The sequence below is a fragment of the Haemaphysalis longicornis genome, unplaced genomic scaffold (assembly GCF_048455015.1).
Source record: "Haemaphysalis longicornis isolate Haplotype H1 unplaced genomic scaffold, Haemaphysalis longicornis Haplotype H1 scaffold_3, whole genome shotgun sequence".
NCBI classification, from domain to species: domain Eukaryota; kingdom Metazoa; phylum Arthropoda; class Arachnida; order Ixodida; family Ixodidae; genus Haemaphysalis; species Haemaphysalis longicornis.
This window is the reverse complement of record NW_027526335.1, coordinates 35,565,049-35,589,472: the sequence shown is the minus strand read 5'-3', so window position 1 is coordinate 35,589,472 and position 24,424 is coordinate 35,565,049. Positions and strand designations below refer to the sequence as shown.

Here is a 24,424-nt window from a genome sequence, read left to right as displayed (position 1 = left end):
CTTAATAACCAGCGGTTATCTTGCCTTCGCATTACATGCCCTGCCCACGTCCATTTCTTCTTCTTAATTTCTACTAATATGTCTTTAACACCAGTTTGCTCCCTGACCCACTCCGCTCTCTTCTTGTCCCTTAATGTTACACCTATCATTTTCCGCTCCATTGCCCGCTGAGTCGTTCTCAATTTAAGTTGAACCCTCTTAGTGAGCCTCCAAGTTTCTGCCCCGTAGGTGAGTACCGGTAAGATGCAGCTGTCATACACTTTCTTCTTCAGCGACAATGGTAGGCTGCTATTCATTATCTGAGAATGTCTGCCATATGCACCCCACCCCATTCTGATCCTTCTAATTAACTCTGCCTCATGGTTGGGATTTGGGGTCACAACTTGGCCTAAGTTGGCCTTGGGGTCACAACTTGGCAACCTTACTTGACTGTTATTTAGACAAGTTTGGTTCATTGAAGAGACTGCTTTGCCTCAATAACAATGCTCTTAATTTTGTCACAAACCTCAAGCAAATAACGGAGCCATTAAAGAAAATGTGAAGCAGTGGTGAATCCCACTTTCTGGCAACTTTTCTAGGATGTCACAGAATCTTGGTTGTGCGATTAGCAGCCACCACCTAAGCCACTAACAAGAAATATGACTGGGCAATTGTAGGGGAGCCTCTGGTTCCCTTGGGTTGCATCACTTGAGTGCTAACGTGCAGTTAACACTGATTATTATGTTTGTAGTGCTGGCTCATAATGCATCAATAACGTCCCTGTAGCACAAAATGTAGACACACTTTGCGCCGCCGACGCAGAGGCTCATCATCGTGTCGGCGAGAGAACCCATGAGTGAGTGCTGCCTCAGTGCTCTGCTGCTGCGCCCAAATATTGCATTAGGGAGTATCGTAATAGCCAGCCAATTTTTTCAATGCTACTTGTGTTTTCTTTTTTTGTGGTTTGAGGTATTGAAGCCTAGTTCCTTCAAATTAAATGAGGTTGTATTTTGTCTTAATGCCTCGTTCAGGTTTTGTATGTCACAGGTGTTTGCGTCTCGGCTTGTTTTCAGGGGAAGGCCACGTCAAGCAGCAGCTTTTTCCAGTAGCCGAAGCTCAGCTCAATATTTGTACTTCCACGCCGCATTAACTCCAGCTTCAACTGGGGTCGAAGGTGTATAGTACCCCTAAAGTCTCTGCATAGCTTTTTTTTTCTTTGTTTTCATGGTCCATCCATGGATTTGAGGGACACCACGAGAACAGTACAAAGGGGGCCGGGGACAGTTTGGAGGTGCTGCAGAAGAGTTGCGATTATTGCGGGAGCAGTTCCCTCCTTGATTTGGCAGCAAATTTGGATGACAGTATTGTGGCAGAACTAGTACGCATTAGGGCTTTTCCTTGGAAAAGGGCTCTTCCCTGGCATTTTAGAGAGACTTTCCAAAGCGTTAGTACTTCTTGTCAACAGGGAAGCAAGGTTTACTGAAACAACTGTCCTGGGGAAGCGCCCGGGACAGCCACTCTGGGAAGGTGGGAAGATGTTCTGATGCACTTCACAACTGTTCGATACAGCAGGCCGACGAAACCAGCAGGCAACCTTGTAAGTATGCGCTGTTGCAGGGTGGCCTTTGATGGTGTGTGCGCATTACAAAGTAACCAATGTCCGAAGGGACTATAACAGCCAAGTCCACGGACACATGAATACATACTAGTACCGACATCCGCTAGATTCATTCTGGAAGCAATGCACATCTCGTTGAGCCGCATAGGCACCACTAACTTCAAAAAGTTTCCCAGTTCAGATGAAAGGGTCCTCAAGACACACAGTTTTTGCCCAAAGCAGTGCCCAAGGATACAGCAAGGCCCCCCTCTCCAGTGTGTTGTGGAGCCGGCCTGAGAACATGCTAGGTCTGGTGGGTGCTGAGTAGCCCCATCTCGGACTGGGGCATTTTTGGCTTATCTGAGAAAGCCGATAAAGACAGTTACTGCCTGATACCCACATTCAAGGCAGAGCCTAGCTTCGTAACTAGGATAGGTGCCCTGCTTCGTTCGTAGGACTGTACTGTGTATGACACAAGAACCGACTGGAAAGAATGTGTACACCTGAAGTTAAGACTGTGCACTGAGTTGGTGCGCAGGCTTTATGTCAAGTGTACATGTTCTTTCCAGTCTGTTTTTGTGTCATACCCAGTACAGTCCTACAAACGATGTTCAACCAACAAGCCCGACTTGAAGCATTACTAAAGGTACACTGCCTCCACCAAATCTTCCGGGCACAACTGGGATCTCCCAGATATTGCCACAGTTTCAAAAACTGCATGCACAAACTCTCATGGGCGCACCACCCATAATCAGGTTTAAAGCAGCACCCGTGGAAGATTCCCCAGGGCTGCATCAACAACATTGTGTGGCCCACTGCAGTGCCTGTGTGTCTCCATGACCTTGATGCCTCTTAACACTGGCTTGTGAAAACATTTGTTCCGCGGAAGCTGCCCTGGGGTGAAATGCTGTATGCCCACAGATAAAGAAGTAGTGAGGTGTCCTCGTCTAAGCTGTACACGGCTGTTTCCGTTCACTGTATGTCTGGCACGGCAAGTGTAACATTACGAAGACCTTCTGGCAAATGTATCAATGTGCCTAATCCCCGAGTGTGAAGTGTGTGCACTGGAATGGCTGTGGACTTGACCCTCCAGCCGGCCATCGCCAACGAGCCTGCTTCAGCACCATTCACTGCTACTTTTATTCCCCCCCCCCCTCTGCTGCAGTCCCTGGGGCTACCACCAGTCAGCACTCTCTAAGCTTGTCACCAGTTCACCACTGCTAGCTTGCTGCACTCTGCTGTGCCTCCAGAGAGCGCTTCATCATTTCTGGCTGCACCTCCATGTAGATGGCCATCATCCGGTGGTTCACGCTTATTGCCTTGCCTGCGCACAGCTCCACACAGCGGCTCTGCAAGGGGAACAACAGCGCAGTGGTCAGCCCCAGGTTCCGATTCACACACTTTGTCAACACAAGCATGCTTTGCATTCAGAGAAGGCCAGCACGTGGGGACTGGCCCACGTGCTGGCCTGGGCGAAAAGGGCTCTTTGTCGCGAAAAGGGCTGCCATTGTCGCCGCCAGGCTAAAGCCAGCGGCCACCACGTCCCCGAAACAGAGCTTGGCTAAATAAAGTTTACCTCCTCCTCCTTCTCCCCTGCAGCTGCCAGTGTGTGCTTCACCAGTGCTATCCCTCATCCGCCCATCGCCTCGCCTGCCCTCTTTGGGCCAGCGATGGCTTCCCCTGTGCTGTGCAGAGTGCAGCAGAGGGCTGCTCTTGGCAGCACGCCCAGCCTCTGACCCACAAGCATGGTGCACCTTACTCTTCAGCAATGCAGGTCACCCCACTAGTCCCTGGGAGTGCCTGCCAAGCCCCCTTCAATCACTGCCTTTGCGTCGCACCTGCAGTGCGCCCACACAAACATAAGGCGTGAAACTCCCGTTTTTGCTTCTTCCACACTCGTGGGCTCACTCTGCTTCCCGAGCTCTTGTGTACACGAAGAACAAGGGAGGTGCTTGCTTCCAGCGTTAATTATCACATGCCACCCTATTTTTCAAAGCATTTTGCAACCGAGGATGTCTGTCTGTGAATGGTGAAGCACATGACAACAGATGGGCTTACCTGCACATCATGTCATATATAACACATTCATGGTTCAATTTGCCCCTATAAAAAAAACAACTCTTTCCTGTCAGAACAAAAGAATGAAGTTTCTTGCCAGAATCTATCCTTAACCAGCTCAGCCCTCTGGAATTCATTTGACTTATTAACTGCCTAAATGTTCTCTAGAAGTGTACTGATCGTCACTGCCGCTTGCATTTCTCTACCACTGGGCTATTAGCTTTTTTTTATAAATCGCATATGAACATTCCTTGCATTTCCGTGATTTTGTTTTATCATACGTAATTAACCAACTAAGGAGTCTAATAAACGAAAACAAGCAATAATGTGTGAAAGGTGGTAAAAGAAAAAGAGTTGCAGGTTTCAGGAAAAACTAAATTTGGCAGCAACAGCAACAACCTGGCAAAATCAACAGGCTTTTAGAGCCTTCAAGCGGCCAGTAATAAAAGCATATAAAACAAAAAATTGAGGGAGACAGGTATAGAGACATGGAGAACAAAGCGTGAAGAATACAAAAGGAACTACGTGTGTCTCTGATAACACTGAGCAGGGAAAAAAAATATCGTGAGGACATGTAAGCAATTCTCACACAAACTGTGAATTCAATCAAAAGCACTGCTGCCAGATTGGAGGTTGCAGGGCACTCTGCCCTGCTGGGGTCTGCTTTTTTCCCCCTGGATTTGCATGTGCGCAGCTGTTGAGTAGCGAGTGCTGCAGCAGCCTGCTGCAACCAATGGGAACTTGGGGGCGCAGATTTTTGTGCCGCATTTTTTGTACCGGCAGCTTTTTTGCTCAACGAGCCACTTGATGCGTTCCTGTTATTATGAAAAAGACCTCGGCTAAATTACTGCATTAGTGTCACAGTGTGAAGCATTTTTTGCGGTCTTTGCTAGGCCAGGCACTGACGCCAATGCTGAATTCCTTACATTTAGAACACACACACACAAACTGTTTTACGGCCTCAATAAATGCACCTATTTCTTTTCAATTCCAACAGGCTTTTTCTTTACTAGCCCCAACCTCCTTCCCTACCTGTCTCCAGGCGTGACACAGTTCTGCAAACTCCTTGGCTTCCCCCCCTCCCGTTCCTCCTGGACGGTTGACATAGTATCGCAGCCGATTGTGGCCTAAATAAGGGAACACCGCAGGGACCTGGCTTTTGGTGTCCCCTTTTCTCATGGTTTGCCCTGTCGTTTCGGATCCAACCGTCTGCCCTCCTGTCTGGACATAAACAAGGAGCAGTAACGGGAAAGAAAAAACACCAACAGAGCAGTCTTGTCCATGTTCCATAAATTCAGCCACTAGCAGCCTGCCAGAAAGTCTGAACACACCTCGTAAGCCACTGAATACCTAGTCTGTACACAGTTTGGCTGAACCTTTAGAATCGCAGACAAGCACAATGTAGTCCTGCGGCTGACGGTGCATTCAACAAACCACTCTTACTCCTAGCAGTACGTACTTCATCTGCTGTCAAGTCTCGATAGTTCAGGTTGTTCACGCAGTTCTGGAAGCATGTTTCTGTCATCCTGTTGTAGATCAGAAGGAAGTCCCGGAACTGAAAAGAAGCAAGAAACACTTCCTCAGCTGGCAGAGGCAGGGTGCAAGCTGTGCATGCTGCAGTATTTGGTTCACTATAGTCATGTGCCAGTTGAACGAGTGCAGCCTAGCTCATCGTGGTGGAAGGTGCAGCCATTGAAAAGAAATACTGCTCTGCCTTGGGTGTATCTGTGCGAGCTCCAGTTCGGCCTAGCAGGGAAGCTGTCCGCATTCATTCATTCATTCATCTGACGGCCACTGCGCTAACAATTCATCATGCCAGTACTTTGCAACTGTCCCTAAGCATAGCTGAGATCTGAACAATACATGTATAAAACACAATATATCTATTGCACTAGGCAAGTGCACGCACCACTTCTACCATGGGGCTCTCCTAGGAACAGCAGAGATGCGTAACAAGAAAACAGTGGCGTGCTACAGCCTGCACAAGTTCTGGACTTGTTTCATTCTAAACCCTTTGTGCATCATTCTTTGGGTCCACCAGTTGTGCTTTTCATAGCTGCCACGGTGGCTCAGTGGCAAGGATGCGGGTTTGATCCCAGCCACACTGGCTGCTCTTCTGATGGAGTTGAAATGTGAAAACACTCGTGCATTGAGATTTCGGCGCACATTGAAGATCCCCAGGTGGTCAAAATTAATCCGGAGCCTTTCACGGCACGCACCTCATAGCCCAGGTGTAGCTTTGGCACGTTAAACCCAACAATTAATCAAATTAACCAATCGATAGCCTGTAAACTCTACTGCCCTGTGATCCATCCAGCATACACAACATCACATCGGCAGCCGCACACTCGCCCCCTCTGTGCTTTTAATATGCCACAAACTTTGTGATTTCAGTGCATGAATGCTATCGCGCGAAGTTGGTAGCCAAACACTTATCACCCAAGTCAGACAGTACTGGGGTGCAAAAAAAGGGTTTGCGCACACCAGCAAGCACGATTGTCCCGTGACTATAATGAACCTGTTCGTTAGTCACTAACTCAAAACATGAACACTGTTTGCACATTGCATCCCTTAGTACAAGTGAGGTATGTTTTGGGGAACACCCCACCAATTGGAATCAGCAAAACAAATGCAGAATTCTGAAATTAATTCAAATCAATTACCCCTCACGTAGGGCTATGCAACGATGAAATATTTTTACCCGATTTGTCAACTGCCATCAATTGATTAATCAATCATATAAACATAACTGCGACATAATGGCTAAAGCTTTAGTACAACATAATAATTAATCATAAAGTTTGCACAACTTCAGGTTACGAGCTCTTTAGCAGTCTTTTTTATTTCTTGCTTTGCGTGTTGCACGTGGGAATATAATGAACTGATGCTCAGTGACAAATGCAAGAAATAATCGTATAAGCAGCTCTTCACTTAGTTGTCAAGACACTCCTGTGAAGTGCAGGGGTGTCAGATATGTGGCCATCAGAACATGCAGTGCAGCCTTCTGATAGCCACTGGTGTGACCAGCTAGACTGGTGGACTGCGCTGTAGCGGCTAGGCATGTAAAAGGTACGGATGCTTCCGCATTTTCGGCAGCAAGGTTCGACAGAAGCAGTCCCTCATTTTGACAGCAGCCCATGCCCGTGTTATAAATTATCTGCCACTGATAACCAGTGAAGTCTCGATGTCACCTTCGGTGCGGTTCTTTGCCACAGACGTTTATTATCAGTGCTGTTAAGTTTTAGCATGCATGCGACTTTCTTGGCATGCAAAGCGGCAAGGACTCACGTATGGCTTGATGCTTTGTGCATCATTTTTAAAAGAATGATCGCACGCAATACTATTCACGCGTTAGCTTTCTTTACTTTTCCTCCCAGAAGCATGACTGTCGAAGACCATCCACAAAGGGTAAGGGAGGAGGCCCTCATCAATAGAAAGCAAATATATTTACAGATAACCGTGTTCAGCCAGCCGCTAAAAAGAATTATAATTTCTGCCATACAGCATGAAAGTACGTCTTAATGGTATTACTGGTATGTAAAAAAAATTACACCATCTTCCCATAGGGGAACCATGAGTAGTATGCGAAGCAGCCATGGGGTCGACTGAAGTTCCCAATAGTTTTCAGTTCGTCATTTCCGTTGACGTTCAGCTTCGCATGCCTTCGCTGTATCAGTAGCTTCTTGACGTAGTTTGAATGAGTGAAGGACATACGGCGCGTTCGTAGCACATGCTCCTGTCTCGGTTTGTAGCGCAGTGGGAAGAGCGCCACATACCTCCCGTTGCAGCCAGAGAGTCGTGGGATCGAAACCAGGCACCGCCTAACTATTTCTTTTTATAGTGGACTGCGCTGACGTCAACCTAAATGCTGACGGGGCTGAAGAGACGCGCATGCGCAGTAGAGTGTGGACAGCGGACAACGACAACGAGGGAGGGAGGGACACAGCCTCGAGCATGAGATGCTTCGCATTTAAAAAAGCAAATTGTCAGAACTTTCACGCTGCGTCCAACCTTTCCAAGACAGCTCATCGCAGTGAGTACACTGCGAATGCCCTGCTCTCAGCTGCCTCCACCTGGTGGCAGTGGATCCATGCACAAACGGCGCGTACCCACTCAGGCAGGGGATCGGCCAAGACTTGACTTCACACAAGACAAAATTATGAATTCTTTTTAGCGGCTAGTTTGACCAGTCAGAATTGCAGGTAAAAAACGTTTGTGTAGGAGAAGCAAACATGCCTTATTTCCCTTTCTCGTTGCTACACTGCCTTCATTTCTTGTGTATATAAACAAACATTTTTCTTAGCATTTATGCTGCACTTGCATGTTTTCACAGTCACTAAAACGTTTCAAGCTAAGCCACTGTGGGGCTTGAAGGACATCATGACAATGCCAATACAGATGCATGTACGAATAAATGTTAGATGTACACAATATTCTACGCCAAAACACTTCACGAGAATGTATTTGCTAGTGCCATACACGATATTATTAAGAAACTTGAGCAGCTGAATAACTACTCTATCATCAGCAATGCTTTTAGAGTGAAAGCTCTATTACTCCCTCGGTTCATAGCGTCAGTCCGACCAAGTGCAGCCAATGTCAAGCCAGTGCCTCGTGTGGTTGCACAGTGAAAGCATATAATTGCTCGTTAATTCCAAGGGTGCAGAAAGGGGGAAAAAGCAAGGGTGCAGGTCATCACAAAATGATACAAGGAGGCACTGGATGCATCCAAGTTCACAGTGCATGCGTGTCTGCAGAGCCAACTGTGCCAAGCAGTGCCTGTGTTTTCTCTTGTGGTCCAACTGTGCGCACAATCACGGCGCGCACTCGACAAACTTACTCTAACTCTGTTCAGTCACTTTTTTTTTTTTGCCTAAGCAGCAAGCAGCATAAAGTTGTGATAGGGGTTACAGGCCACAGTATGTACGTTACGGTCAAAATTTTCAGCCAAGTCTGACATCCATGACAGTTGGCGAAAACTTGTGGCAGTAACTCAAGGTCAGCTGACCGGCCGCGTGCGCAGTTTTTGACGCCGGTACCGCCTATCTCCCAAACTCCCGCCGCCGGGATGCTGCTCAGCTTCGTGAACATTTCATGCCGAAGAGTGACGACGACGACGTCGATCAAAAGAAGCTTTCGGCACTCAAGGGGCGGCGTTCACTTTCTTTCGTCTCAACATCTGGGGAGTTGAGTCTTGGCCAATCCCCCTTCCTGAGTGAGTACGCGCCAATTTCGCATGGAGCCACTGCCGCCAGGCGGAGGCAGCTGAGAGCAGGCCATTCGCAGTGTAGCCGTGTAGTCACTGCTCCCTGAAACCGTCGACGAAAAAAGCGCACGCCATTTGCCGCCAGGAAGAGCACCAATAATTTTTGTGGCTGTCGCGACAAAATAACAAGACAAACATCAAACGGTAGATGAGAACCAAAGCTCTCTAGACAAAATAAGGCTCACGTGCAACTTCCGACACAGCTTTTTACGTGTGACTATCTGTCTTCTCGGCTCGAAGGTGTTCGTTTTCTCCCGTTCCACTTAACATTTTAAGATCACATTACTTAAGTTTCCCTAATACAGACGAAAGAATCAAAAGCACCGTTCATTTGAAACGCGTACATACGTTCCTAATAGCTGCATCCTCCGCCATTGTTGATGTTTTTGTCATGGGATTAGACTTCCGGCGTATTAACTCTATGCTTCCGGCGAGGCCAAAATTGCCTCTTCAAAAGGCGTACGCATAAACTGTATGTATGCCAGTTCCCTCACGCAAGTTTTTCACGTCATTAAAGCCTGGATTCCACAGACAGCCCAGCTAGAAAGGATGGGCGTAAGACAATGCACTCAAATCACACATGGCCTCCATGGCACCTCTTGCAGAAACTGCAGGGCCACAGAACCGACAGAACACAGAACAGTGCAAGCCTCTCGATTGGTAGAGGCAGACCAGTATTTCTTTCTCTATGGAGGCAGTCAGTGTATTATCTCCTTTCCTCCATGATTATCTCTATGGTAACGGCCTTTGGTCGCGCAACAACAAAAAAAAATTACAAATTCCCTAAATTTGGCCTCCGGTAGTCTAATCTGGCAAACCTTCGCCTTTCCATGGCGCTTTTTGATTGGCTCTTCTTATAGATACTCCTCCATGCTAGAAAAGTATAGATAGAACATTTTTCTTCCTCCATGAGATAGAAAAGGACAAGCGCTTGATAAAAATGGGAGCCAATCAGAAAGCGAGCAATCAGAAAGGGAGCCAATCAGAAAGAAAATTTAGGAAGTCGAGAATCGGAGCTCTTCGTAATAGTCAATTATTTTTATAGCAAATTTTTTTTGTTACCTCGCAGGGGTTTGATGTAACTGTTCTTGCTGAGAGAATTTCTTTCCGTTCAAGCTTTCAGCCCATCACTGTCACTTCTCCGTGCATAGGAAGACAATCCGATCCTAACACAGCGTGTCAAAATCCAGCCACATCCAGGAGTCGGAGGCGTTCTAATCGGCCTTCTAAACAGTGAGTGTGGTTTTGGTGGCGTTCATCAGGCAGTCGTTTCTTTGTGTGTGTGCGTGTGTGGTTGTGACTGCTTTCTTCGACGCGTACTCAGCAATATTCGGCACATGTCACGTTGGCCTGCCATACGGTACGGTAAATTGAGCATGTTAACGCGATTCGTCATATTGCCTGACTTACAAGAGACGTAGGCGATACGGGCTGGTCCTCGCCACGGATGATTTTGCTGAGAAGTAATTCAGGGTAAGTCGATTTGTCTTTTGACTGGAGTCGACGTAACAGTGCTTGTTTTAGTGATGTCTCTGCCGCCTGCGCCAAGTGACGCATTCTATGTATTCGTTGCACATGATCTGTGTTTCGTCCTTGCAGGGTTTGTCGACATGGAGAACGAGGAAGAACAAGACAACGAGCTGCTGGTTCTAAAAAGCATCTACGACGAGTCAGTTTTTGAGGCGAAAAGCCGCGAGGAGGGAGGCCGCTATCCGGCGGGATACTTCCTGGCCTGCGTCGATCTCCCCAAGCCGTTCCACGTGCTCGTGCCCAAAGTGAATTCCCCAGGTGCGTGCTACCGGATGAGCGATGTCGTTTCCACTTCGGGTTGCCACCTTTCCACGAAAAAAAAACCGGCCCTTCGGGGGGAGGGGGGGGGGCGTGGTATATAGCTTGTTTAATTTGTGTTGACAAAACGATGCCATGTTTTTTATTTTTTTTTTATTTACAATACTGCTGACCCCAGTTAAGGGGTCGTAGCAGGGTGGAAAGAAGAGTGTGATACATTTTACAATAAAACAGACAAAAAGAACGCATAACATCAGCAAAAAAACAGGATTGAACTGAATGCCAATTCACAGTGGCGGGTAGATAATATTTGGCGAAGGGCACAAAAAAGGAAAGAAGAAACCGACACACGCATTGAAACGACACACGCTGCAAAAAGAAGAGCACACATCAATGCCCCGCGAACGCAATATACACTGAGAACCAGAACACGTTATGCACATATAAAGTGATCAACAAGAAAGAAAAGTTTAAAAGTCAAGTAGGGTTTCAAATTTGTTAATATCAGTTTGTTCGACAACATGACTTTCAAGGTTATTCCATTCATTAACTGTTCTTGGAAAAAAGAATACTTAAAGACATTGTTTTTCGGCTGGAATGGGGTTAAGTTCAGCGAGTGACGGTGGCGGGATGAATGACCTGAAGAAAAATACGTTAAGTATTGATGAGTATCGCTTTTGAGAAGGTTCTTCACAATTTTAAAAAGAAAGCGTAGGCGGCATAATTTATTTCTATCTGCAATGTTCAATAAACCAGCCTTGGCTGTCAGTTCCGAAACTGAAGCGCGGCCATAAGAATTAAAAATAAAACGGACTGCTTTATTTTGTACACGATTTAATTTAGATAAGTTAGCCGCCGTGAAAGGGTCCCAAATTACATTTCCGTAATCGAGAATGGGTAACACGATGCTTTTATAGGCTAGTAATTTTATGCTTGTTGGAGCATTTCTGAGAGACCTTTTCAAGTAATGAAGTTTATACATTGATTGATTAGCAACGTTTGTAATGTGTTTATCCCAGTGCAAGTTGTTACATATATGTAAACCAAGATATTTATACTCAGTTACCCGTGTTAGCACGTTATTATCGACTGTGTAATTAAAAAGAAGGGGTTGCTTCTTGTTTGTGATTGACATAACAGCACTTTTTTTATAATTAACAGACATCTGCCATGTGTTGCACCACTGAATAACATCGTTCAGTTTCAAATTAAGGTTAATCTGGTCATCCAGAGAGTCTACAGTAGAATAAATCAGACAATCATCAGCGTACAACCTGATTTTCATGTCATGCTCGCCAACAATGTCGTTAACATAAAGAAGAAATAACAACGGACCCAGAACCGAACCCTGGGGTACACCCGAAGTGACAGGTACTATTTTAGAAGGAGTGTCGCTGAAGATGACATATTGGTAACGTGAAGTAAGGTATGATTGAATCCAACTGCAAAATTTATCATTTTTAAGAATGGCACGTAGTTTGATCATTAGTTTTACATGAGATATCTTGTCGAACGCTTTCGCGAAATCTATAAATATTACATCTGTTTGTTTACGGTCATTAATAGTCACGGCGAAGTCATGCACGGTTTCGACAAGTTGGGTCACAGTGGAAAAGCCGCGCCTAAAACCATGTTGTGCTGAAGAGAGAATCGAATGCGTTGTTAAGAAAGTAGATATGTGTTTGTGAATGACATGTTCTAATAATTTACAACAAGTGCTGGTTAAAGCTATAGGACGGTAATTCGTAACTGACTGTTTATCCCCTTGTTTAAATAGGGGCTTAATTTTGGACACTTTCCAATCTTCCGGCAGGACTCCAGTTGAAAGAGACAAGTTAAAAATAATAACAAGGAATTTGGCGCACCACTCCGCGTATCGTTTTAGAAAAGCATTGGGTATATCATCAGGTCCAGGAGATTTTTTTTTATCTAAGTTGAGGAGTAGGTTAAGTATACCGGGTTCGGTAATTATGACATCCTCAAGAGATGGCAGCATTCTATATTTATCGAAAGGCGGGGTAGTTCCGTCGTCAACTGTAAATACGGACTTGAAATTTTCGTTAAATGAATTCGAGATTTCTGTAGAATCCGAGGTACATATGTTATCTATTACGAAAGTGGTAGTTTCCGAGTGTTTAGGGGTTATACTTCGCCAAAACTTGGAGGGCGATTCTTTAATCATGCTACTCAAGCGCACTGTGTAGAATGTACGCCGCTCTGTTTGCATTAGGTCTTTTAGTTTACGAGAGAGCTGGGAAATTTCTTCCTTTAGCTTCGTATTACGATTTATTTTGTACCGTTTGTTCAGGCGATTGATTTTCCTTTTTAAATGAATGATGTCTCGGGTGATCCATGGATTAGAGGGATTTGCTGGTCGATACCGGAAGGGAACATAGAGGTCAATGCATGCGTGTACTGTGTTCTTAAATTTCACCCAGAGAGAGTTAGCGTCGCACATAATGTCCGAAGAAGTACTCAAAAAGCGATCATACACAGACTCCAATCTGTCTAGTATACAAACATCGTTAGCAGCGGAAAAAATTGGTACACAAGTCGTTTTCAACTTTGTCTTTGGGAGAGAGAAACGAAATTGAGCTAAGACACACTTATGATCTGAGAGACCATCCAGTACCTCACACTCATGGTCACCGTCAATATTGGACCGAACAAAAACAAGATCCAGTATTGATTTGCTTTCTCCGTGAATACGTGTATACTCATGAACTAGTTGAACCAAATCAAAACGAAATGCAATATCAATTAACTCCTCGTTGTTAAAAGTATCATGAGTACCAGAAGAGAAGGTGGGCCATTCAATACCAGGTAGGTTGAAGTCACCACAGAGCACAAGTTTCGTGTCTTTCGCTATCTGGAGACCAATGTATTCCTTTAAATTCTGCAAAGCATCAATTCTGGTACTAGGGGGTCTGGAAACAACACCAATGACCAGGCACTTTCCGTCGCGACACATTTTACAAAATAAGGCCTCAACACCAATGGGGTCGGCCATTCTAGCAATTTGTATGTTATTTTTAAAGAGTAACGCCACACCGCCTCCCCTGGAATCACGATCTTTGCGATAAACATGATAATCTGGGGGAACAAATTCGCTATCATGGATTCCCTGGTGAAGCCAGGTCTCTGTCAGTGCAACAATGTCCGGATCATGTAACGATATCAGATGTTCTAGGTCAAGTGTCTTGTTTACAATACTACGGCAGTTAACATTTAGTAGCTTTATATAAGGGGATGCGGAAGGTTGTCATATGGCTGATCGTTTTCGAAGAGGCACCTTATCATTTTTTTTCTTTGTCCCAGACATACATAGTTCCATTCACAGACACCTTATCAAAAACCAGCTTTACGTCCTCTTTCCGCTTGCGGTTTTCACGTGTGCTGTCCCAAAGTTTTTTTCTGACTTCACGAACATTCTGGGAGAAGTCTTCTGTAATGTACATGTCTGTGTTCTTTAGTTTAGGGCAGTTCTTAAATATTAAGAGTTTTTCGCGAAAATCGACAAGCTTCAAAATTACGGGGCGAATTTTGTTCTGTTTTTTAACTCCTAACCGGTGGCACCTTTCTACTCCTGAAACACTAATTTTTAAAGTTTCCTTAAAAAATGTGTTAACCACGTTCTCGTGCAAGGATTCCAGGGATTCATTCTGTTCTTCTTTTAAGCCGTGAATAATGATGTTATTTCGCCGGCTGCGATTTTCGAGATCGTCAATCTTATCTAACACGAAGGTAACGTCGTGTTGAACCTTCGTGACAGTTGATTCGAGTGACTGAATTTTATCGCCGAAACCGGCAAGGCGAGCGACGGAAACTTCTAATGAATCCAGCCTATCGTTGAACTGCGCGAAAGAGTCGGTTAAGGCTTTCTGCGCATCACCAAAAGTGTTCATCTGTTTCATTATTTCTTTTTCATTATTTCATTATGCAGGGCCATTTATTGTTGCGTTTTCTTGGAGAGAAATAAATATAACCTTTGTACTGAAAGTAATTGAGAGCTTGGTTATTGCTCTGTATGAGCTTCACTGAAAAGTAACCACAATTGCTGACCGCGGCGGCAGCATTTCGTTTTTTTTCTCCCTTAGGTCCCCCTCCATCTCGGGCAGCGCGCTCGCCCGCGTATTTTGTCTGCTCGCGTGTCTTTGCGCGGCTTCTCGACACATATTTATCGTCTTAGTTGTTGAATTGACGCTTATAAAACGCCAAAACGGACATAATCACGGCACGAGGGCCAAAAAACTGGCCAATGACGGCCGGTTTTAAGTATAGACCGGCAACCGGCCCGCTGTTTAAAAAACTGGTCGGACCGGTCCGAAACCGGAAAGGTGGCAAAACTATTTCCACTCCATTCACTTGTCAAGGGGGAAAAAAATCGCGCAAGCTGGAAAGTTGTAGCTTTTTGTCTTCAAGAATGATCTGGCTTTAAAACATTTTGGGCTGTTAACATAACACTGTGTCTAGCGTTCCGGCCTGACGTAACGATAACAAGTGCTAAAGTTCCGTCGAGACAGAATCCAAATAAAAGTTTCCCGTCCGGGCAGAACTCTAACAAGAGGTAGAGCGCCAGGCGGGTATCCACCGTGCCCTTTGGTGCAGAGGTAACGCCTCCGATCCAGAGGGCAGCAATCCCTCGTTCGACCTCTGATTTTTACGTTTTACTACAAGGGAACAGAAATGAAGCGTCCATTAAGGATACTGCACCTTCGATCAGTTCTCCCGCACAGCACCAGTGAAATGTCCTTAGTCTTGTATCTCCTCCTTCTTTGATAAGCATTACATTTGTGGTTCATGATCAGAGTCCTCTGGTATGATTTATTTGCTTGGCGGCTACATGACAGCAATCGTTGTCGTTGTTGAAAACGTTTATCGAGAAAAAAAGAGGGGAGTTGCGTCAATTTTATTTTGATTGCAGGGTTAAACGCGCCAATGCAATGCAGGTGATGAGGTGCACTGTGGTGGAGGGCTCCGGATTAATTTTCACCACCTGGGGATCTTTAACATGTGCCGAAATCTCGTACACACAGGCATTTTCGCTTTTCACCTCCATCAGAAAAGCGGCCGGGAATCAAACCCGTGTCCTCTGGCGTTGCGTCAAAGCCAAAGAAAAAAAATTGATCGTGCAAATATTATTTTAAGCACCTGAAGATTGCATAAGGTGAACACACTAGCAATAAAGCTCATAATAATAAGTGTGAGCTCACATTTTTCGCTATGTTGATGGCTTCCAGTTTGCTTTTCCTGGCACACTGTCGTCGTTTAGTCATCATAAGCAGACAACAGAGCTCCGATCTGAACACTTAGTGTAGTGAAAATAATTTTCTCTAGGAATGCGTAGTAGTACTAATATTCACCAGCTCCTCATGGCAGGCTGCACAGCCACTATAGCATAGTTAGCAGCAACATATGCTTATTAATGTTTATCAACTGCCAAGCTTAATGGGGAAGCAGTGAAAAAGACGTGGGTTCGTACTGATAGGTGGTAGTTGATTTCTTGTTCAGTAAGGATGGATCCGGAGAATATGGCCGAGGAACTCGCGGAACCCGAACGAACCACAGTGCTTTGTGGGAGAACTGATTGCAAGTGTGGTATCTGTACTGGATGCTTATTTCAATTCCAAAACCTTAAAAAAATTGTCTGCATATCTGCTCACTTCGTTGCCAATGTTGACTAAAAACGGCAGTTGTCTGTAACGTAAATGCCTCCCGTCTCTTTCTCACTCACCTCTTATGCCCTGCCTCTCCTGTCTTGCTCCTCTTACGATAAACACGCTGGAGGTTTGCGCAAGTCGATTCGAATTTGCCGCCTTCCACTGCTCCTAGTGCGTGTCACCTACTGGAACCTTTCGTTACTGTTGCTGTTTGACTTCTTGGAAGGCTGCCAGGAGTGGCCCTGGGTCACTGTAGTTAGGGGCATTAAAGATCCCCAGGTGGCCAAATTAATCCGGAGTCCTCCACTACAGCGCGCCTCATCACCTATGTAGCGTTGGCGCCTTAAAACCCCAAAAACCCCACAATCAAATCATCGCCTGTAATTAGAAGGGGCTGGTGTCGCGGGCATGGAGGAAAGAAAAACCGGTCTGTGTTTTTTATTATTCAAGCAGCCATGTTTAAGGGGGCCATGCAGACAAAACACATGCTTGGTTCATTCAAGAGATCACCTTGTTTGAATCGTACAGACACCACTTTTAATGTAAACTTTGCTCAAATAAGCTATGTAATGGGGAAGGAATGGCCATGCAACTCAGTAGCTCATTTCCTGCACTAGAACTTATGACATCGTATGCACAGCCGTGCGGTTGGCTGAAGCCAGTAAAAAGGAATGCAAGTTACGCAGGGCGTATAAGCTTGCAGAATGAGTTATTTTTGCGTAAGTGTAACGCGTATTCATTTTATAGCAGTAAGAATGTAGCAGTAAAAAACACCGTCAGAAACAAAGCAAAGGTGAACAGTGGGGCGGAGCAGTATGGTGGCGCCATCTAGGAGGACTGACTGTAAACAAGGCTTTGCAGTCTGCTGCAGACTGAACTGTGCACTTGAATTTCATTTGAAGACCCTTCCTTGTGATTTCATGGCATACATCACAAAACACACGATTTGGCGGTAGAATCAAAATTTTAACTTAGATTAATTTTTCAGTAAATAAAGCATGACTTGCTGCCGGACAAGTGCTGCGGGCACTATAAAACACCAAATATTTCGAAAATGAACTTGTATTTTGCCTGCATGGCCCCCTTTAATCAAAAATTCGTGTATTTTTAATAAAGGGACACTGCAAATATCACCTGTTTACTGATGTACTCCCTCACATATACGTAATGTTTTGGTTTTGCTCAACACTGTTCACAAGTATGACCATCGCCACCTGATTTGGATGTTTAGAAATGGCTGTGCTTATATAAACGTCGCGTTTGCCCTAACTTTGGCTGAGTGGCTGAATCGAGGGACAGACAGACATGCAGGCAGACCAAAATTTCCACGTTCAAGTAGCTGAAGAAAGACTATCGTCTCAAAAAAAAAAAAATATGACAACCATATCTGGGGTCAAACGAGGGGCCACTGCATTCTGAATCGGAGGCATTACCCCTGCACCAAAGGGCACGGTGGATACAACGTTCAACCAGCCCTATTGGCTTTTCGTTCCGTCTGGACGGAATGCTGAGCTCACATTCCGATTCCGTCTGGACGGCACTTTAGCGCTTGTTATAGTTCCTTCTGGATGGAACGCCAAGCTCTCATTTGGATTCCGTCCGGATGGAACACTAGACACAGCCTTGACATAAAGCAGCACCCAGACAGAAAAAACTTGCCAGAAGTTCACCCAACAATGTAAAAGCTGAAGTAGTTTGGTTGATGAAATTTGGCGCATGCTTAAAGATGAAGTACAGGGACGCACAGTACCTTTCATCGTGTCACCTTCTATCTCAGCACCTGCCTTCAAGATAGCTAAGTGTGCATGTGAGCCCTTACCAACCGTCATGGATTTTGCGGGACCGTCCAGACTTTTCATATAATGTCCCCCGCGCTGTCCCTGTCGGGACAGCTATATGTCCCAAATTTATTCCGGATTGTCCGGTTGGAAATTTTTATGTCATCGAACATGCGCTCAACAAGGCGCGTCATGCTACGGAACAGGGCTTCTTATTTTTGTCTTCGTCATGTGATGTCTTTTGGTTTCATTAGTTCATTTTTTACATTATTTCTGTCTTTTCGGGCTTCAAAAATTTCTTGCCACCAATTACTTCCATTCACACAATTGCATCGATTAAATGCGTTGACATTGCCAATTATGCATTTTCATGCAGTTTCAGGGAGTTGCATGGCTGGTGCTGTAGGGTATCCGGCAAAGACTGCTTACGCATTAAAGGAGCTTATGATGAACATACCTAGGAGCTGAACGGGACAATTGAACAGCTTCAATATCAACCAAGCATGCAACGCCCTGCATTTGAACAAAATCCGTAATAAGCGAAGTTACCATGTCTACTTGTTGTAAAGTAAAGGTACATGATTTGTAGGAAGAAAAACAAACCTATAATGGAGAAGTAGCGCAGTAATGGTTGATATCTGCTGTTCTTTTGTCACATACCAATACGCAATCATTGAGTCGCACATGAAACTTTATCGTCGACTTGTCCCAATGCCAGTCTCCTGTAGAGCCAACTAAATGGTAACCTGGTTCTATACACAGATTATCTCAAAGCTACAAACGTGCTTCAGTACATGCCGCAGGCCACCGTTTGCTGCAAAGAATCGTGCCGCTTGCTCGGCATGCCTCAAACGCTGCCAGATTCCTTGAATATACAAAACTATCCAAGAATATCCTGCTGAAATCGAGAAAATCTACATGCAGTGACTGACTTGCGAAGCTCCAACATGTGCACTTAGCTATCTCAACAGCAGGTGCTGGTCTGGGGGATGTTGCAACGAAAGTTTTTGCACACCGCTCACTTGTTAAGTTTTATTTTGTGACCACCTGTACATGAGTTTGTAAACTCGTATATTTTAAAAAAAATTATTTGGCGAACAAGAGACGGCATTTATATAAATCGAAGTTTTCAGGTAGTCCACAAGCCTGGGCCAGTTAAGGGGAACACTGGATACTTAAAAGAAGGCAAGCATACTTTAACATCACTTTGTCATCATATTTGTCATAACATCCTTAAATGTTTTGGAGCACGGTTAACAGCCCTGGGTGTTCCGAAATAATGGTTTTTGCACCTGCAATCTCATCCACCTTCTCAAAATGGCGGAGCGAAAAATCTGTAAGGAATCGTTTGCACCGCGTTCGTTGCTGTTCCTGAGGGTCAACTACTTGTTTACAATTATCAGCTTTTCGGGTGGATCCAGTTATTGATTGTGATGCCGTTGTAGATATCATTGATGACATGAACTTTTACTCATCTTCGAAGTCCGATAACAGTTAAATTGCCGGTGATATGCAAGTACGTTTGGCAGTACGGCAAATGGACTAAGACAAAAAAAAAAAAGAGTGGAAAATATAGTGCTACTGTTCAACTTTGTTACACATGGTTGGCTGTTATTTTTGCCTCGGTAGACGTACCTACAGGTGTAACTGTTCAATTTCTAGCTATGTTGTGTACAGCGCTTGTTCTGCAGAATTGGTTTTTTTGTTTAGGTGTGTTGATAAAGCAATGAGTTGCTGTGTGACATGTCTGTCAGCTGATTGGTGAGATGGCATTTGCGTGGGCGTGCATGGGAGAGTCGATGTGGAATCACCTTTGTGCTTGTCACCTTTCCTGCGCTTGTCCATTCGCTGTGCTGCCCAATGTCATTGTGATGCTGCTGTGTGGGAAATACTCGGTGCATTTTTCTTTCACAAACTGCGTGTGGCACAAATCTATAGTGCCTTAACTTCCACCAGAAAGAGGTGGTACAGAGCAAGACGTGCAACACTGACAAGCTTACTACACGTGTGGTTTTTTCTGAGCTTGCTTGAGAGAACCAAGAGCAGTGTGCTTTAGACTTAGCCCGACCAGGTTGTCTCTAGTGTGCGTGCCAACAACTTCCCGCTTGGCGGTTGCATTTTAAGTCCCAACTGGCCGTGGGGTTTGTATAGAGGCAGGACTGTTTTAGCACATGGACACTGCAGCAGCGTGCTGTGCCTGAGCGGGTCCGGTTGGGCCTTGCTCTCTGGTGGTGCAGGGGAGATGCACGAGATCTCGGTGGAGCACCTTCCCCCGATCCGGCTGGACTTCCAGCTGCCCCCCACGTACCCCTCGAAGGAGGCACCACGCTTCTGCCTCAGCTGCCCCTGGCTCAGCCTGGCTGAGGTGAGCTGCTGCTCCAGAAAAGGGAGGGGCTTCTTTTTCCTTTTCGGAGCGGTGCTTCCCAGTGGGAAGAGCATGATGCGGAATTTATTCATATTATTTATTCAGGTGCCTCTAAGAGCCAGCCCTCTGCATGACGGTGTTACATAGAGGGGAGCACGTGAATGCGAGAGCAATAAAAAAAACAACGGGTGTTAACGGGAACACAAAGGTAGAATTGACTGCAGCAATTATTTCTCGTATTTTGCTGAGTAATTTTTGCTCACAATGTTTTGCCATCTTGGAAACAGCGAAATATGGTAACGGATACAAGTTGCAGTTTAAATTCGTATAATATTAATCACAAGTTTCTTATACGTTGCTGTATTATGCTCCAACACAAAATAGTTACTAGAGTCCTTCAATGCTTTTCTGGTCATAAAACTCTGGCCCAAGTTTCATTTGGGGACGAAGGCTACTGCGAGGGGCGCCGCCGCAGGTCGGAGGGCATCAGGCGGCCGCCGCTGCTCCGTACATGCAGCCGTGCGCCAGAATCTACGCCCGCCTTTGGCGGCACTTTCTCGATAGAAACGTGTTGTTGATAATTATACCCTCAACTGTTGCTACAAACCAAAGCCAGCAGGGAAGAATCGCAGCTCTTATTAATCCGGATAAGGCAGAATGCACGCTAAAAACTGTCGGCTGATGTCTGGGTTTGATTCTGAAAAATTTTTGAGAAGTCTCCGCACGTGGGAGACTTTGGAGGGAGTTGGGTTCTGAGATGGTGTAAATTCTTTCCTCACCTTTGACTGCGCTCCTCATAGCCTTGCCCATCTGCAGCTCTCAACCTTGAAAATCGGTTTCACAGCACGGAAGCTTCGGAAATGATGCTGCTCATTCTAGGGAACATTCACGCGTGTCAAAAGCTTGGCCGTGGTTCTCCGCGCTTGCATGCCGTAGGCACCGAGATTGGAGACATTTTCTTTTAACCCGCAAAATGGTGGATATAGTGAGCGACATGCAGAACTACTTCCTGACACCTGCTAGGACTGAATGCTGTGGGAAAAGCTGGAGAGACATGTCGACGTGGTGCAAAAGGGAAAGTTTGCGCATGTGGATAATTATTTCTTTTTAGCTTTCTTCAGCCACTTCAGTGCCTTCCTTTTACGCACAATTGAGGTGCAGTACAGTGTCATAGTGGGCTTTTTTGAAATGCCAAAAGCCTTGGCATTATGGATTATTATAAAATAAAGATTAATCTCGCAAGTGCCTCTGGTTTTTAATGGAAACAAGTTGGTTGTAGAATTCAAGTTTACAATGGAAATGGCAGTTGGAGCATTTTTGAATAATTCTCGGTTTTGTACATTGCTCGTTACACGTGCACTCACAGAAACTCATTTACAGCGAGCATTTATATATTCACATTTTTACATATTTATTGTACATGTCACATTAACATAGTTGACATAGTTGCGGCATATGGTGATGAAGCCTTCTATATAGCGAGGTTATTTCTTGCCTGTTAACCTCCAGAAACAAAGTTCATTCGGGTGATCAATAAGAAAGATGTCCGGAAAACTAAAAGGCGATGCTTTAAAGAGCTCCCTTTGCAGTCCGGCAATGTGGTTGATTACAAAGCAAACAATACCTTCCCCCCCCCCCAGGAAAAGAAAACATAAAGTGAAGACAGTGGCAAGAAAAAAAAAAAAAAAAATCTCCAAGGCAGCTCTCACTGGCTCAGCTTCCCCTTCACTCGCTGCATGAGCGAACCACTTTCCTTGAAGCCTTAATCTTTATGCAGGTAAAAAAATGCAGAAGGCACTTGAAAAAAAGGGGATCTTATCTGCTGTTGGCGAGGAGTTATTTATTTATCTCCATTTACGGCGCTATTTATCTCCATTTACGACACATGCCCCAGGCCGGTGTGATATTGCTTTTTACATATGCGGACGTACTCTAGATAAAAGCTCAATTTGCTAACTTTTTTCGAGGAATGGTACGCTTGTATCTCCCGCACAGCTCGGCATCGGAAGGAGAACGAAAACATACTGCTGAAATTGAGAGGATGGCCTACTAATGCGTAGCATTCTTATACCGCTCGTCTAGAGTGCAAGTTCCTTACCGCCAAATGTGGCTGTACATTGAATACAGGTGTATTTTGTACGTTCTTTTGCTGACTTTTTTCGTTTATTCTTCGGTTTCTTGGGGAAATGTATAGGATGCATCATTTTGATGTTGGATCGTTTTTGTGAAAATTTTGTTTTCTATTTTTTATTTTTTGGTTTTTCAAAATGCTGTCTGACCAAGTACCTCCATTAACACTTTTGTAACAATTAAAGGTGGATCGTCCACCAAGTCTGCATTTTTGTGTAAATCCAGGGCGTTACATGGTCCTGGCTGCAAAGGTACTCTGCAAAGAATCCCTTGCATTAATAGCCACGTTCTGTAGCTGTTTCCTCTGTAGCCAGACCGGCAGGCACAAACACAGTAACAGCATGACCATTCACATGAAATTTTTCACAACTCGCAAAATTCCAAATCCCTTTTACCAGCCCACGACAAGTAAAGCGAATGCATACTCAAATCAGCTTTCAATCCTTGAAAGCGAATGCGAATCATCGATGCCAGATTGTCGACCAACCAAGTTTGCATGAACTGGTCCGTTGGCATCAAAAAGTACTTCAGAGGGTCGATAAAGGTGGTCATACTGCTAGAGACTGGGGCGAATGGAACCAGGCAATGAACAGAAATATTGCTGAAGGCCACCAAGGCTGGTTGAAGGACACCAAAGAAATGGCAGCAGTGAGAAAATGTCCCAGTCTCCAAAAGGCCTCACGGACAAGTCATCTTTTGACATTCTATGGCTGAGGATCGTTTCAGCTTGTAACTGTGAACTACGCTTTTGAAGGCCACTGGATGTAGGCAGATACGAGGTCACCTTGCATTTTCCTGTGCTGCTTGTATGTTGTGGTAAATCTCTCCAAGCACGCATTGGTGGAACTCTGTAGCAGCATATTTTGAAGACGCAAGATATGGTATTCAGCACATTTTTCACTTGGAGAGGCAGCTTCCCTTCCGGCAGCTCAATTTTGGGACCATAAGTATGTCTGTTGCTGGCAAATTTTTGGGGCAAAGTCTCGTTGTGATCTTCATAGACATTGTTGGACGATATCGGGTTTTACCCAAAAGTGCAGCACCCTACTTATAAACCACGCAGGCCTGCTTTGCCGATGGGTGTTCGGAAATCTGGGTAGTGTGGTGCACCATGGGGGGGGGGGGGGGGGTGCTAAACCAAGGCACTGCTGCGCCTGTCATGTTTTTGAAACGAGCTCAGTAAGTGTCTTCTCGCTCCCTGCCCATCCTTGACTGGCCATGCCAAAAGGTTTTGTTTTACATTGGTATGGGGTTTTGCTAGCACCTGTGCACTGTGAAGTGTCCAAGCTGTCAGCACTACGTATGAACGAAGGATTCCTTCCGTGTGATTTTACTCCTTCTGTGTCTGTCACAGTGTTAATGCTGCAGCATTGCTGTATTTTTTTTTTTTTTTTGTGAGTGGGGAAACATGCATCACGTTTTGGATTGGTGTGCAGAGCACTGCTCCATTTGCTTGTAGCTTGAAATCCGCACATTGAGTAACTTTTTTTATTCATACACTCCTTTTTTTTTCCACCCATGTCTGCGGTACAGGAAGGTCAGACACAGGTGCCAAAAGGTGCGGCCAATCAAAAAGGCGCTGCAGGGTTTTTAGGCTGTTGCGGAAGTTTCCCTTGGGTGCTATTAAAGCCCAGGCCAAGGCTGGTGTTCTGCTGCCACAAAAAACAAGTAGTTGAATGTGTGGGCTGTTGTGATACCAAGCCCCCCCCAAAACATCCAACGAATGGTGCCTGTGATGATGATGATTGCTAGTGTTACCCATTTGCATCAAGGTGACGATGTGTCATCTTAACAAAAAAAAAA

The 24,424-nt window shown here is 45.2% G+C and overlaps 2 protein-coding genes and 1 pseudogene across 4 annotated transcripts in view; 1 reads left to right on the top strand and 2 right to left on the bottom strand.

Moving 5' to 3' along the window:
* Positions 1-2,692: 2,692 nt before the first annotated feature.
* Tim9b (Translocase of inner membrane 9b) lies at positions 2,693-9,531 on the bottom strand. The gene is made up of 3 exons (XM_077702889.1): positions 9,249-9,531; positions 5,094-5,189; positions 2,693-2,925 (listed from the first exon to the last, which is right to left on the bottom strand). Exons 1-3 carry the CDS (start codon positions 9,291-9,293, stop codon positions 2,797-2,799), a joined length of 270 nt encoding a protein of 89 aa, XP_077559015.1. The 5' UTR covers positions 9,294-9,531; the 3' UTR covers positions 2,693-2,796.
* Positions 9,532-9,889: 358 nt separating this feature from the next.
* LOC144174277 (E3 ubiquitin-protein ligase RNF14-like) overlaps positions 9,890-24,424 on the top strand; it is a 23,952-nt gene continuing 9,417 nt past the window's right edge. Inside the window, exons 1-3 of one of the 3 annotated variants that reach the window (XM_077702886.1) lie at positions 9,890-10,133; positions 10,500-10,688; positions 20,364-20,491. In XM_077702886.1, coding sequence (XP_077559012.1) covers positions 10,511-10,688; positions 20,364-20,491 — 306 coding nt within the window. In that variant the 5' untranslated portion in view covers positions 9,890-10,133; positions 10,500-10,510. Of the gene's footprint in view, positions 10,374-10,499; positions 10,689-19,259; positions 19,312-20,363; positions 20,492-24,424 lie in introns of those variants that run through there. The other 2 variants (XM_077702885.1, XM_077702887.1) reach the window with 2 other exon arrangements.
* LOC144173575 (uncharacterized) lies at positions 13,698-14,617 on the bottom strand (annotated as a pseudogene).

What these genes read in the sequence shown, in the direction of transcription:
- Tim9b (XM_077702889.1), bottom strand. Translation starts at nt 9,293, where the DNA reads ATGACAAAAACATCAACAATGGCGGAGGATGCAGCTATTAGGAAC. An exon ending in AGGATGCAGCTATTAGGAAC is followed by an intron (nt 5,190 to 9,248) that starts GTATGTACGCGT and finishes GCTTCTTTTCAG; the next exon opens with TTCCGGGACTTCCTTCTGAT. An exon ending in GAGACTTGACAGCAGATGAA is followed by an intron (nt 2,926 to 5,093) that starts GTACGTACTGCT and finishes TTCCCCTTGCAG; the next exon opens with AGCCGCTGTGTGGAGCTGTG.